The sequence below is a fragment of the Chinchilla lanigera genome, unplaced genomic scaffold (assembly GCF_000276665.1).
Source record: "Chinchilla lanigera isolate Chin_1 unplaced genomic scaffold, ChiLan1.0 scaffold00019, whole genome shotgun sequence".
Lineage (NCBI taxonomy): Eukaryota > Metazoa > Chordata > Mammalia > Rodentia > Chinchillidae > Chinchilla > Chinchilla lanigera.
In genome coordinates this window covers 13,164,596-13,180,125 of record NW_004955420.1, presented here as the reverse complement: position 1 = coordinate 13,180,125, position 15,530 = coordinate 13,164,596, and the positions used below count along the sequence as shown (strand labels likewise).

Below are 15,530 nucleotides of genomic sequence, written 5' to 3'. Positions count from 1 at the left end.
AAAACATTCCACCCATTTTTGTATATTTAATTCTGACTATTTATAGTACCAACTAATGTATCAAAGGGCTATAAATTTGAAAAGAAATGTTTTTCAAGAGAGGCAAAATAAATACAATGCATACCAGATTTAAGAATTAATTGCTTTAGCTGTATCAACATTGCAGGATTTGGGAGCGGGGAAGAAGATTCAGCAAAAGCATGTCATTTAAATGACTTTTTCCCAAACTGGAAGGCTACATACAGTGTAAAGGCTAAATTCTTTCAGTTATAAAATTACAGCCTTTTAGTTGTTATAAAAGTATTTTTAAAGAACTCTGGATGAAATTTGAAATTTTCACATGTATCATTTGTGCTTTAAATTGTCATGCCCATGTTTTGGGGTGGAAGGTTTGTTGTTTTTATTATCAAGCCAGTGGTGGTGAACCTATGGCACATGTGCTACACTAAGCTCTTTGTTATTATTGAAAGCTCTAAAAGGTTCACCATCACTGGTTTAAGCACTGAAAAGGAGTAGATGATAGCAAGTAAAAATTAACATAAGTGTTTTGGAGCCTTCAATTACATCCATTGACTGAATCAGCCTTTTTTTTTTAAAGCAGCCTAAGCTAAATATCAGCAAACTACAACCTTCAGGCAAAATCCAGCCCATGAGCTATTTTTATAAATCAAAATTTTGCTGGGGATATAGCTCAGTGGCACAGTCCCAGCCTGGCAAGCACAGTTCGATTGCCTGTACCAAGAAAAGGGGGGGGGGAGCACTGATATAAATAAAGAATTTTTAGAATGTACCCCTACCTATTTATATATTGCCTTTTGCTACTTTGAAGTATAAGAGTCAGGTAGTTCCAACAAAACCTGCATGGCAAATACAACTTCATTCCCTAGAAAACATTTGCCAAACCCTAATTTAAAAATTTATGGAGTATTTCTTTGTATTTTGAAGTACTATATATTGTCTTTGCAGTAAGAGAGTAGTAACAATAAAGATAAAATAAAACTTTTTAAAAGACAGTGTAGTATACTGCTTCAGGGTACTATCTTTAGAGGATGATGGCCCAGGTTTAAATCTGTATTCTGCTGTCCACTAGCCTTGGCAACTTGAGATTACCTAAATTCTTTATCCTTGTCTGTAGAAAATAGGGATGAAATTTATCTGCATCAAGATTTAGTGAAAATTAAGTGAAACAATACATGCAAGCCCATTTATGACTCCCGATATCAGTAAGGTCATCTTTATCATCTTCACCAATATGACAGTGGTAACTACCACTACCACCATTATTGGTTCCACAAAATATTCTGGCTTTTACAGTGAGGAATATAAAGATGTGAAGAAGCAGCATAATTAAAATGATAGGGCTAGAAGACTACAAATCTTAACGTGAGCCAGCAAAAAAAAACAACAGGTATTGGGGCTGGGGATTTAGCTCAGCGGCAAAAGCGCCTGCCTGGCAAGCGCAAGGTCGTGAGTTCGGTTCCCGGTACCGGAGAAAAACCAAAAAAAAAAAAAAAAAAAAAAAACAAAAAAACAACAGGTATTGGAGAATCAAAAAGGAAAAATAGAACATCTGAGTAAAACATAGATAATAACAGCAGGAAGCACCTACCATTAGGGGAACAAAGGACCCAAAATGAGCTTAGGAGAACCTAAATGTTTGGAGGAAAGGCACTATAGATTTTAAATTATAAATTCTTAGTGAGAATGTTTACTTCTTAATGGAATTTGAAAAGAAGAAGATGATAGTCTTCTTAATAAATTTACTTGACCAAGACATGTTTATTTCCAAATAGGACATTAAGGTAGTCAGTTATTGCTGGATAGAGAATAGTAAACTGACAATTTTATGCATATCTTTCCTTATCAAAACTCTGAAGATGTCAAATGGGAGAATATCTTGAACACTATCTGATTGCTAGTGGCTACCCAAGCACACAGAAAGAACCTTCCAGTTATGTCTGCTATGTATAAAACTTGAAATGGAAGAAGGGAGGGCTAACGGACACCATATCTTCCCTGGGTGGTTGTAGAGCACTAATAAAATTGTTCTGTTTTGGCAGTTACATGGTCTTGTTCATCCAACACACATATGTTAGTACTTTCTATGTGCACTGTTCTAGACAGTAAGCACACAGGAGTGAGCAGAACAAAATCTCTGCTCTTACAGAGCTGTATTAAAGTAAGAGAAAACAGATAGTAAACATAATTAACAAAAAATGTAATATCCTGGAGGAAAGTAACTAGACAAGAAAATAGATGTGCATAATGATAGGATAACTTACAGGGACTTTGAGTAAAGACATAAAAGAAATCATAAAAATGAGTTGTGTAGCTGTGTAGTCCAGAGCATATACTGGGTGTGGTGGCACACACCTGTAATCTCAGTACTTGGCAGACTGAGGCAGGAGGATCTCCACGAGTTTGAGGCCAGCCTGAACACGTAGCATGACCCTGTCTAAAAACACATACATACATACATACATACGTGTACACACACACACACAAAACATGGCAGACAGAGGAATAAACAGTACCGCTGGAGCATATGGAGGATGTTTGAAGAGCAGCAAAAGGTCACTATGGCTAAAGCATAAGTGGAAGGACAACAGAAGGCCACAGGTTCTGGGGCCTAAATCATTAGGGACTTATAGAAGAGTGAGCAGAATAGTGCAAATATGATTAGTAAAAAGTATTAAGGTAGTTATGAAGTCCAGGGTTGTGCATGTTTCTCTACCCACATTCTGATAAAATCAGGTTTAAAGCATATTGTTATGGGTAATTTCATTCCTGTTTGTTAATTATGTAACCATGTCTTTATCAAGTTTTAGGTCTATATTTACTTGAAATTTTTAGTAGTTGGCTCGTCCTTTTACCACTACTATAAGATCATAGAATACCATCTTTCCATAATCAAAGGATCGGAAACTGAACTAAGTGAATGTTATGTATCTTGTAAGTAGAAATAAAATTCATGAACCAGATGGTCTGTCAGTATGAACTAACAAATTTGTTTCCATAATAGAATTGTTAGATTTGTTTTCCTATTTCCCCATAGTAACTTTAAATTTTTTAAATTGTATTTTAATACTCTTAGTGATTTGTTTAACCATGTCTAATTTTAGTAGATGTTTGCTTCTGAGATAGTTACGACATGGGTGGCTTTTTTAAAAACGGCCAGGTTCTATTAAAAGGCATCTGTTTCCAATGACAGTGGCAAAAGGGCATTTCAATTATAAAAAAATACTATAGACTGAAACCATGAGACACTTAACTTTTTCTGAAGATACTAAACCTCTGGTGAATACAGCAATTCTAAAGCAGTTTCTATAAATCTACTTTGCTGTATTTTATCCTTTTATAAACATTCAAAAGGCTTGCAGTTTTTTCCTGGTTTCTTTCTTACTCTTGTATAGCTGCTTTGACATTTCGTGAGAGAAATATGTATCATTACAGCACAGATCTTTAACCAAAGGACTAAAGAATTTGAATCAAGAATGTAAATTATGCCATTCAAAAACAGGATCTTTATTGACCAGCAGTGCCACAAAGGTACTTATTTTTTCTTAGCATCTAAGATATTGATACTAAAAGATTTGCTAATTCATTTATTTCACTTTCCCTAAAAATATAGGCTGATTTATTTTAAACTATACTGAATTTTTGTTTATATTCTAAGCTTAGTTTGTTCCATTTATGTAACATGTTAATGTAAAATGTAAGCATCACAAATTTCCTGATAGTATGGTACCAGTTATCTCCTTTGTTGTTTCATTGTTTGGTTGGCTGATTTTTTGTTTTGGGGGAATTGTTTTGTTTTGTTGGGTTTTCCCCGCAGAACTAGGGATCAATCCCAGGGCCTTGTGTTGGCAAGATAAGTACTCTACCACCGAGCTATATTCCCAGTCCTGAAAATCATTTTAATAAGTAATGTAATGAGGAAAAAACATATTTAGATGAATCTTGAAATTCTTTTGTGCCAATGTCTATGATACAAGAAATAATTTTTAGTTGCCATTGTGTGTATTATTTGTAGTAGTCCTGACTTCTTATCAGTCACCCGAGGTACATACCAGCTCTACATTCAGAATCTGTCTTGATTTGACTACTCATGTCTGTCTTTACCATTGGCACCATTCTGCCTAAGCCACCAATCACAGCCTTCTAATTGTCCCTTCTGTCTTGTCCTGCCAGGATTCATATTACATAGTAAAAAGCATTACAGCTATTTTAAGCAAAAAGGGATTTAATAAAGGTAGACTCACTCAATAAATACACATTTATTACTGAATGATGGGAAATTAGGGAGTCTGATACCTGCTGTATATGTGGATGTGCAGTACGTGTTATGTACATGACTACCTAAGGAGACTTTAAACCATTTTTTATGAAAATCTTCTACACTTTAAACACTGGTTTCTTTATTTAAAATCTCAAATTAGATGTGGATATATAAAACTATAAAGAAAGCTAATAAAACATATTGTCAGTTTAAACATTTTAGTTATCAATTTAAAGCTGGTTTTAAAATGGTACTTTTAAAATACCTACAATATATCAGATTATTTTATAGCAATTTACAGTTTTCTGCAGTGTTCCTTGAGACTGTTAATATTATAGCCTCTGTTGTCATGGAAACAAGTCTCTGAAGGCAGCCTCAGAGGCTAATGATTCCATGGTGTTGCTATGGTTAGAAACAACTGAGACTGTTGCTAGTCACATGATCAAGATTGTTAAAAACAACCCAGAACCTCTTTGGAGCTGATCTTATTGAGTAATACATAACAGGATAAAGATGATGGCATAATAATCATTTATTGTCTAACCAACAAAGAGTTTTCAAGTTTAAAATGCTATTCTGAATTCCTTTTCTGTAAAAACTCAAATATAATTGTTATTGAATATTGCTGCCTTATTATTTATATTTTACACATATGTATTACTGTATTTAACATTTTTCAATTTAGAATCATATACAGCTCCCCAGCATTTTACTGTGTTCTTAATCTGGTGCTCAAATTATTCTTTCATCTCTTAATTTTACTCTGAGATCTAATGTGTGTGCCATTTTTCATCATCTACCTTCATTTGATTATTATGTGTTTAGAGATTTTTGTTTCAAGTGAATTACATGAATTATTTTATTGTTCTGTAAGTCTTTGTTATTAGAATTGCTTACTTGTGTCTTGGAAATTGTGTTGATAGGTCATTTGTTTAAGTATTTGCCTGTTTCAAGGAAGAGACACAGGCATATGTTCTTTTGCAAAGATCTTAGTGCCCTGGAGAGAGTAGGATGAGTGTAGATGGTGCAAGTTGTTTTAGGAATTTTAAAAATAAAATTCAGTTCCTTATCTAAAGAGAATAGATTCCAGAGGAGGCTCAGAGACAGAAGGTAATGGTGAGATTTAAATGTAAAATGAAAGGATTATAGTTAATCAAAAAGGATTTTGGAGAACTGCCAGTGGAAAAAAATTTTTTGTGCTTGGCCTTTACATAAGCATGTAGGTTTTTCTTATTTTTCTTGCTTTTATGTAAAACACCTATCAGCTAATATCTTACACTATTAGCACTGGAGACCACTACTAAAAAAATAATATTTTGTGACTTTTCCAAGCATTTAAAATACAAACTAATTATGGGGTTCAAACAAAAACCACAAAAACCCACAAGGAAACTTTAGATTATATACACAGAGTATATATAATCTAAAAACACACAAAATGCCTACACACTTCAGAAAAAGAAAAATTTGTATAAAAATTTTAATGCTAATTTTGAGACACCATGAGATTAATACAAGTTGCCTTTGATCTCTACAGCTACAAGAGGTGCTCAAAGTGGTGGCCAGTAGCTTCCAGACATTTATTAGTACAGCGAATTGCTGCTTGGGTAACCTTGGTCGTTGACATTGCTCCACATGCATTTTTAATTTCTTTTCTAAGGGCCGGCAGTGTAGTGGTTTTCCTGCAGTATACAACATCCTCCAGGGTTCCCCATAGGAGGATAACACATCTGTTGAAAAAGCATCATATTATTTTTTCTTTTCCTGAAGTGTATGTACATTTTTGGGGCAGACTCTGTATACATATTCAAGAATTTAAACATCCAGTAATACTTCTTGAATGAACTGTAACTATGATAATTGCCAAATGATTTTCTGATTCTGACCTTTTTTCTCTTTTTTTTTTTTTTTGGTGGTTGTTGTTGTTAGTTAGAATTCCATTGTAAGAAATGCTTTTTTAAGCCAGAGATATAGCCCAGTGGCACAAGCACCTGCCTGGCAAGCACAGGGTCCTGGGTTCAATTCCCAGTACCCACCCACCCCCACCAAAAAAGAAATGCTTTCTTGCCTGGCAGGGTGGCACGCACCTGTAATCCCAGCACTCAGGAGGCTGAAGTAGGAGGATAACTGGGAGTTTGAGGCCAGCCTGGGCTACAACACGAGTTCAAATCCTGCTTGAACTGCATACTAAGACCCTGTCACAGAAAGACAAAAGAAAAAAAAAAAGAAATGGCTTCTTTGCTCTCCATTTATTCTTTCATGTATGTATGTATGTATATCAGTGTAGACTCTTGGGTCCCCATTTTATTGATTGGGTTTTATACCCTTATCATTATTTATTTTGAGTCTCAGATTGTTCCCAATCTGAACAGCCCTTCAGACTTACTTCTGCATTCTTAAAATATCCCTGTTCAAGCACTTTGTCTTCTAACATAGAAAAGCATTTTCTAGCAGGATGTCTAAGCTCCCTGAACTAGTTGAGCTCTCACTGAAATAAGCCATTTTTTCCAGGGAATTCTGCTTTTTAAAGAGTTAGAATCAAGTCCTGGGTGTTAGGGTATGTTCTTGCCTTAGAGGTAAGTGTTCCCAGTTCCTCTAGGTGGGCAGAGATAAGGTTGTGTGTGTGTGTGTGTGTGTGTGTGTGTGTGTGTGTGTGTGTATTCATGCATATTTATGTCTTATGTTTATTTTTGTATCCCTGTATATTAAAAACCATGTATTTATATCAGTACTTCAAATTCCAGTCTAATACTGTATTATGCTAGTTTTCTCCCTTTTTATATTTATAGCTCCCTTTTCTGAAATGAGGAACTTTGCTCCCTTTATATATGTATTAGTTCAAAACCCTCCTTAAATAAATATCTCCTATTACCATCACCGCTCCAAATAGCCACCTTTCTTACTCTGGTCAGGCACCAATAGATACCCTTTTATTCTGCTGAGGGCCCCAAACCTCGTATCAGGCTGCTACTTCTACCACATAGATACCCTCCATCTCGTTTGGGTGCCAGCAGTACACATCAAGCTGCTGCCACTGCTCTTTCTAGGTGGACACCCTCCCTACCCTGGTCAAGCTCCAACGCTCTGTGCCAGCTTTCTGTCTTCCCTCCCCTCCCTCCACACAGATGTTTTCCTTACCATACTTGAGTTTCAACCACATGTATTTTCTGTTCAAGAAGTTGTTGCTTCTACCAGCGTAATAGTATTTTACTATATTATTTCCTAGACTTTATTTTATTTCTCTCCGTTATACCAGCAAAGCTTCTAAAATTGATCTTATGTATGATTAAAGTAGAATGATTATGTATGATGATTGGTTCATTTAATTTTGTGCATATCTATTTGGTCCAGCAATAATTCTTCCAAAACCACTCTTTTTTCATGGTTTATTATAAATCATTTCCAAGCAAATGTGTTGTTTATTAATTGTAATCTCATAATATGGAATTCAGAAAGTTTTCTACAGAAAAAGTATATAAATGGTGATTGAAGTGATGTTAAAGTATACATAACAAAATTTACAATATTTTAGGCACTTTTTAAGTATACAATTCAGTGGCATTAAGTACACCCACAGTGTTATGCAAATATCATCACTGTACATCTCCAGAGTTATTTCATCATCCCAAAATGGGAACTGTTTAGGAATGAGAACATTAAAGAGAAAGAGATCTTATCGCCATCTGTAGTACTAATCTTAACTTCAGTATTTTCACCTAGCTTTCCTTCTAAGAGTTCCATAATTTTAGATCCTATATTTAGGATGTTGGTCCCATTTAGTTAATTTTTATATATGATGTGAAATAGAGATCAAGCTTCATTCTTTTATATGTGAATATTCACGCTCAGTATTCAACCATTGTTGAGGAGCTTGCATACATTTTTTATAGATCTTGACTGACAGACCAAATTAATTATTATAATTTTATTTTGCATTTGTCCATTAGGATAAGCATAGTTTCAAATTTAGAACTATTTTCTTCCTGGTATTAGTTTCTGTTGATCCACAGTGTCCTCTTATCTACTTGATTTTAGTGTGTTTCTTACGTATATATGTTATTTGTACAGCCAATATTTATGAATTAATCCATCTTAGAGGAATTTCTTCTTGTTATAAGACACTTTCCTGTGTTTGTTACATCATTTTAAATACAATGAAGTGAGGGCAAATAAAATTATTAAACATCAAATCTTGTTAGTTTAAATTATATCACTAGAATTCTTTAATTTTTTCCCCCCATTTTATCTAAATGTGTGTGGTGCATAACAGACAATAAATGAATATGGGTTGAATTAATGACCATATAGGCAGTTTTAGGCAGATACTTACTGTCCTTGATAGTAAAGATTAATAACACAGAACATTTTATGTGATATAAATACAGTTTTGAAGTCATTTGAATCTTTTATCTGTAAACACATTGTGTGGTGGGCAAATAAAATGACTTTTAGTTCTTTGAAAGCAGTCAAATGCATTCCAAATGCTAGAAAATTATTTTGCAATTTCTCAACAAAATAAAGGTTTTATGCCCAAGAAAAGGATTATTATAAATGTCATTTATTATTTTCATTTAGACTTTTAACACGTAGACTATCCTTTTAACTATTGTCTTTATAATGGATGGTGTGATTATTTGTAAAAAGTCTAGAGAATGTTTTCTTACTTAAAGTTACATGTTAAAATTTTACCTATTTCTTATTTATATCTGAAAACTATAATTTATCTTTATGGTACAACTTTCTGTTCTGTGTTTCCTTTTTATTTTGGTACTTCTCCTGATTTTTTGTCATTGATGATTTTTAGCCAACAGAAGCTGTACCTCCCTCCTCTCCCACTGTCCCTGTGATCCCTGTCCTGCCAGTCCCTGCTGAGAATACTGTCATCCTACCCACCATACCACAGGTTTTTATTAGTTTCTTTTTTCTTTATAAAAATTTCATTTGCTTTTAATATTTTATTCACATTCTTTTAAAACTGTTAACTGTTTTTTGTTGGTTTGGTGATTTACTTTGGGCTTCAGTTGGTTTTTTTGGGAAATGAAATATTTGGAATTTAATATATATTGGGTCGCACAATTGCCATTTTATTAGGTACTGTATGAAATAAGGCACATTCTAAATTTATCTTCATTATAGTGAACCTCTGTAAATTTATTTCCATGCCTTTTGTACTGTAAATCTCTAAAACACTTTTTAAAATATTTTTGCTTTTGAAAACTTGTATTATTTCTAAAGAGAATGAAAATCATTATACTCTTGATCTCGTACTGGACTTACCATTTTATATAACACCTTGTTTCTTGGTATGTATTTATCTTGGGAAATATTCATCCTAGTTAGATAACATACTTCATATTTATTCATTAAAAATAATTGGTGATGTGTTGCAGTGATGGCCAACTTTTTAGAGCTTTCAGGGATATTTATGGCATGCGTGCCATAGCAGGCTGTTTGTTATTATTGGAAGCTCTAAGAGGTGCAGCATTACTGGTCTAGAGTATATGATAACTCTTTGTGCTATCTTCTTAACTTTCTGGAAATAAAACTACTTAAATTAAAATCATCTTTTAAAAATTAAATGTTACAGTTAATAAATAATAGCCAGATGTCAAAGAAGCTGATCCATTTTCATTTTCAGAGCCTTACTAGTTCCAAGGAGTGTTCTGTTGACATTAATAGCCTTCCCAACAGAATTATCCAAAGTCTAATTAATGGCAATATTAACTGTAACATTAATGATATTTGGTGTTAAATATGTTAGTCTCACTTGAAGTATAAATAACTGTGTTCACAGACTTTGCTGAAATTGATCAGCATCATAAAATCTAGGTAAACATAGTATGTTTGTTGTGTAAATACAGTTTCAAAATAAACCACATTGGGAGAAAAAATGAGATACAAATGTGATTACTCACATTTTAGCTTCCTTCCCTCTACTAAAAATTGAAAACCAGTAGGAACATCTATACAAAATAGAATTCTAGGAGAAATTGCCAATATGACATTGAGACTTCAGGATTGTTATGTCTGAATTGTAATTAATATTGCTGCTATATAATTTTACCATTTATGAAAATCATTGAAGTTTAAGTCTGTATAAGCCACCAAGAATTGAATAGATAAATCTAAACAGGCACTTGCTCCATATTGCCTACAAGCAATTAAATTTACAAATAAAATATATTTGAATGAGCAGCTTATGTGTTACTTTAACATTGTAACATCTTTCCAAATATCTAGGGTTTAGTAATATGAACTTTTTTTAAAATAGGAGATTTCAGAGTTTACTCTTTATTTCTTCAATTTTTTACTACAGTATTAGTTTCCTAGAATCCTTGGTAATTTTATACCATCCTCTTAATTCTTCAGTTGAGACCGTGTCTGTTCTTTTCAGAATGCTCTCACTCATTTACTCTCAGTGTGCCTAACTTAGCATCTCACTACACTTGGAAGTTGTTGAGATGTTGCATTGAGCCCTACTGTTAAAAATACAGATTTTAGAGTCAGATTGACCCGGGTTGGAATTCAGCCTTAGCACTTACTAGCTTGTTTCTTTGAGTAGTTTACTTAACCATACTGAGCTTCTGTTTACTAACCTTACTACTAAACATTATAGTAGTACTAGCTTGAGGTATTTTATAGTGATTAAGAGGCTAATTAATACAGAAGTATACAACACAGCAGCTGACAAATAACCTATTAGTTGTATCTTATTTCTTTGAGACATTAAGGCAAGAAACAAATTCTAAAAACAAACAAGGATATATACAGAATAAAAGGGCCTATGCTTACTTTTAGTTTTAAATATACTACAAATATCTGTGGAGGATACTTAATAATTTGTATTGAGAAACTGATAGACATACCTCATTTTTCAGGATGTGTGTTTCTGAGCTTAATATGTATATTATAAAATTAACATAACTTATTAAGATTTTCATCCCCAAATATTGAAATCCACACTTACAGATGTATAATCTGATATAACATTTTAAGTGGATATAATTTTTCTTCTGAAGATTTGCTTTACATTGAAATGCATCAGGGTATAATAGAAGACAGAAGGCTTAGAGTCTCATCCTATCTTTGGCTATCAAATTTGGGAGGTCTGATTGTTTTGAGTTCTTCATACATTCTCAGTAGTAATCCTTTGTCTGAGGAACAGCTGGCAAACTTTTTTTTTCCATGTTGTGGGTTGTCTCCACTCTGTGGTTTTTCTTGCTGTGCAAAAGCTTTTTTATAAGATGAGATTCTGGTTGATTCTTTATGATAGTTCCTGTATGACCAGGGTTTTTTTTTTTAATCAGGGTTTTATTCGTAGTCTTTGCCTACACCAATGTCTTTAAGAGTTTTACCTCTTCTATGTTCCAGCGGATTTAATGTTTCTGTTTTAATATTTTATTTAAAATTTATTTATTCAAAATGTTTGATCCATTTTGAATTTAGTGTATGGTGAAAGATATTCTCCAGTTTTAATCTTTGGCATGTGCAGAGCCAGTTTTTCCAGCACCGTTTATTAAAAAGGTTGTCTGTCTTCCAGAATATGTTGGGCACCTTTGACAAAAATAAGGTGGTTGAGCATGTCTGGAGTTGTTTCTGCATCTTCTAGTCTGTTCCACTGATTTTCAAGTCTGTTTTTTGCCAGTTCCACACTGTTTTTATCACCATAGCTTTATAGTATAATTTCAAGCCAAGGATTGTGATGCCCCCTATCTTGCCTTTACTGTCTAGAATTGCTTTTGTTATTCTAGTTCTCTTCTGGTTCCAAATGAATTTTGGGATTGTTTTCTCTAATTCTGTGAGATATGCTGTTGGAATTTTGATTGTTAAATCTGTATAACAGTTTTAGAAGTATGGCCGTTTTTGCTATATTGGTTCTTCCTACCCAGGAACAAGGGATATCTTTCCATTTTCTGATACCTGCTTCAATCTTCTTTTTCAGAGTACTGTAGATTTCAGTGTAGAGATCTTTTACATCCTTAATTAGATTGATTCCTAGTTATTTCATTTGTTTGGATACTATGGTGAAAGGTGTTGTTTTCCTCATCTCCCTCTCAGTGAGTTTGTTATTCAGGTATGGAAAGGCTGTTGCATTTTGAGTGTTGACTTTGTATCCAGCTACACTACTGAATTTGTTTATTAAATCTAGCAGTTTTTTAGTGGAATTTTTGGGGTCTTCCGTGTATCATGTCATCTGCAAATAATGATAATTTAACTTCTTCCTTTCCTATCATTATTCCTTTTATTGCTTTCTCTTGTCTAATTGCTCTGGCTAAAGTCTCCAGGACTATGTTGAGTAAGAGTGGAAACTGGACATCTTGTCTTGTTCCTGATTTTAGAGTGAAGCCTTTCAGTTTTTGTCCATTTAATATGGTGTTGGCTGTTGGTTTGTCATGGATGGCTTTTATCAGATTGAGAGAAAGACCATCTGTTCCTACTTATATTTATATTTCTATTTTTCTGTAGGGTTTTTATCACAAATGGGTGCTTTTTCTGCATCTGCTGAGATGATCATAAGATTTTTGTCCTTCGTTCTGTTAATATGATATATTACATTTATTGCTTTATGTATATTGAACCAACCCTGCATCCCTGGGATGAATCCAACTTGGTCATGGTGTATAATCTTCTGGATGTTGGCTACATTCTGTTTGCCATATCTTATTAAGGATTTTTGCCTCTGTGTTCATTAGGGAGATTGGCCTATAGTTCTCTTTCTTAGTTGGGTCCTTCTCCAGTTTTGGTATCAGGGTAATGCTTCTAGGAACGAATTTTGGAGTATTGCTTTCCTTTCAATTTAATTTCATTAAAGAGTTTGAGAAGAAGTGTTATTAGGCCTTCTGTAAATTTCTTGTTTAATTCAGCAGTGAATCTACCAGGACCTGGGCTTTTCTTTGTTGTAGGTTTTTAATTACATCTTTGATTTCATTGATTTAAATGAACCATTATTGGTTTAGTTAGGATTTTTATATCTTCTTGATTCAGTTTTGGTAATTCATATGTATCTAGGAATCTGTCTATTTCTTCTGCATTTTCCATCATATTAGAATATAAGTTCTCAAAGTAGGTAGAGATAATCTTACACATTTCTGTAGGGTCCATTGTGATTTCACCTTTTTCATTCCTAATTGCATGGATTTAAGTCTTTCCCTTTTTTTGATAAAGTAAGATAAGGGTTTGTTGATTTTAATCTTCCAAAGAACCAGCTCTTCACTTCATTGATTCTTTGTATTATTTTCTTAGTCTCCATTGCATTAATTTCTGCTCTGATCTTCATAATTTCCTCCCTCATATGAGCTTTTGACTAGCCTGCTCTTTTTCTAGAAGTTCCAGGTTCAGCATTAAGTTGGTTATCTATGCTTGCTGTATTTTCCTGATACAGATATTCACTGCTAGAAATTTCTCTCTTAGGACTGCTTTCATTGTGTCCCATAAGTTCCAGTATGTTGTATTGCCATTATCATTTAATTATAGACCTGTCTAATTTCTTATTTAATTTCATCTGTGACCTATTGGTTGTTCAGGAGGGTGCTATTTATTATCCATGCGTTTATGAAGGTCTTGTGGTTCCTTTTGCCATTGATTTCCAGTTTCATTGCACTGTGGTCTGATAATATGCATGGGATAATTTCAGTTCCTTTGCGTTTATTTAATCATGTTCTGTGAGCTAGTATGTGGTCTGTTTTGGAGAATGTGCCATGTACAGCTGAGAAGAATGTATATTCTGACACTGTGTGATGAAGCACTCTGTAGACATCTACTAAGCCCATTTTTTAAAAAGTTTGGCTTAGTTCTAATGTTTCATTGTTGAGTTTTTATCTAGTTGATCTGTTTTTCTGACAGTTGGGTATTGAGATCCCCCAACACAATTGTATTAGTGCTTATTTGACTTTTCGTGCCTGTTAATATTTGTTGCATGTAATTGAGTGCACTGGTATTTGTTGCATAATATGATGTTATCTCTTCCTCTTGGCTTGTTCCCTTTACAAGGATGTATTGACCTTCTTTGTTTCTCTTAACCAGTCTTGACTTGAAATTTGCTTTGTCTGCAAATACAATAGCAACCCCTGCTTTTTTCTGGGTCCCTGTCACTTGGAGTATTATTTTCTATCCTTTGACTTTCAGTCTATGAATTTCTTTTTGCATTAAATGTGTTTCATGTATGCAGCGTATTGTTGAATCCTGCTTTTTGATCTATTCTGTAAGTCTGTGTCTTTTGATTGGTGAATTGAGACCATTAACCTTGATGTTACAGCTAATATGTACTGGCTTATCCTTGTCATGGTATTTTCCTGTTGTTGGCTTTCCTCCTTTCCCCCTCCCTCTGTTTAATTGTTTGCCTTGCCTGCTGGATTCCTTCTGTTGGGGTTTATGGCATTGTAGTCCTTGTTATCTCTTTTTAGAATGTCCTTCAAAACATTTTAGAGTGCTGGTTTTGTGGTCATAAATTTCTCAGCTGTTCTTTGTTATGGAAGTACCTTACTTCTTGATCAGTTTTGAAAGATAGTTTTATAGGCCACATCAACCTGGGTTGAAGGTTATTTTCCTTTAAAACTTGAAATACTTTACTCCAAGCTCTCCTTGACTTGATGGTTTGTGCTGAGAAGTCAGCTGTGATTCTGATGGGCTTTCCTTTATAGGTGATTTGTTTCTTTTCCCTAAGAGTGTGTAAGATTCTATTGTATTGAATTTCTGATATGCCTGGCTATAGATTTTTTTTTTAATCATGGCCAGTTGGCGTTCAGTATGCCTCACTTACCTATATGTCAAATTCTTTTTCCCTACCAGGGAAGTTTTACGTCATTTGTGCTATCTATCTCTTGCTTTTTTATTGACTCCATCCAATCTTAAGTTACTCTTCTTTGCCTCATCTAGCTGTTGCTGGATTGATTTCTCATGGCCCCTTGCTAGTTTTAAGAAATCTTCCTTTCATGATTGCTAACTGCAAGCCTGCCTTTTATATCTGATATCCTGGCCTCACATTGGTTTAATTTGCTGTGGATATTTTCAATGGGATTTTTAATCTCCTCCATATCTACTTGAATCTGTCTTATCGATTCCATTTTTTTCCTATGCTGAGCATTCATAGCTTCCATAATTTTCTTAAGCTCCACCATTTTTTTGTTTGTATCTGCTCTAGGGTCACTAAGCATGGCTTTCATTGTGAATTCCATCATTGCAGTTATCTGAGAAATTATTTCTGATTTGATTTTTTTCTAGAGCCTCATTCAGTTGCTTTGTTGTTACCACT

The 15,530-nt window shown here is 33.9% G+C and overlaps 1 protein-coding gene across 10 annotated transcripts in view; it reads left to right on the top strand.

Moving 5' to 3' along the window:
• Nucleotides 1–15,530, top strand: part of Dlg1 (discs, large homolog 1 (Drosophila)) — a 205,517-nt gene that overhangs the window by 93,680 nt on the left and 96,307 nt on the right. For 7 of the 10 annotated variants that reach the window (XM_005383165.2, XM_005383159.2, XM_013513450.1 and 4 more), the window contains one exon: nucleotides 9,084–9,182. The exons of the other annotated variants lie outside the window; for them this stretch is intronic. In XM_005383165.2, coding sequence (XP_005383222.1) covers nucleotides 9,084–9,182 — 99 coding nt within the window. The remainder of the gene's footprint in view (nucleotides 1–9,083; nucleotides 9,183–15,530) is intronic. 10 annotated transcript variants of the gene reach the window in all.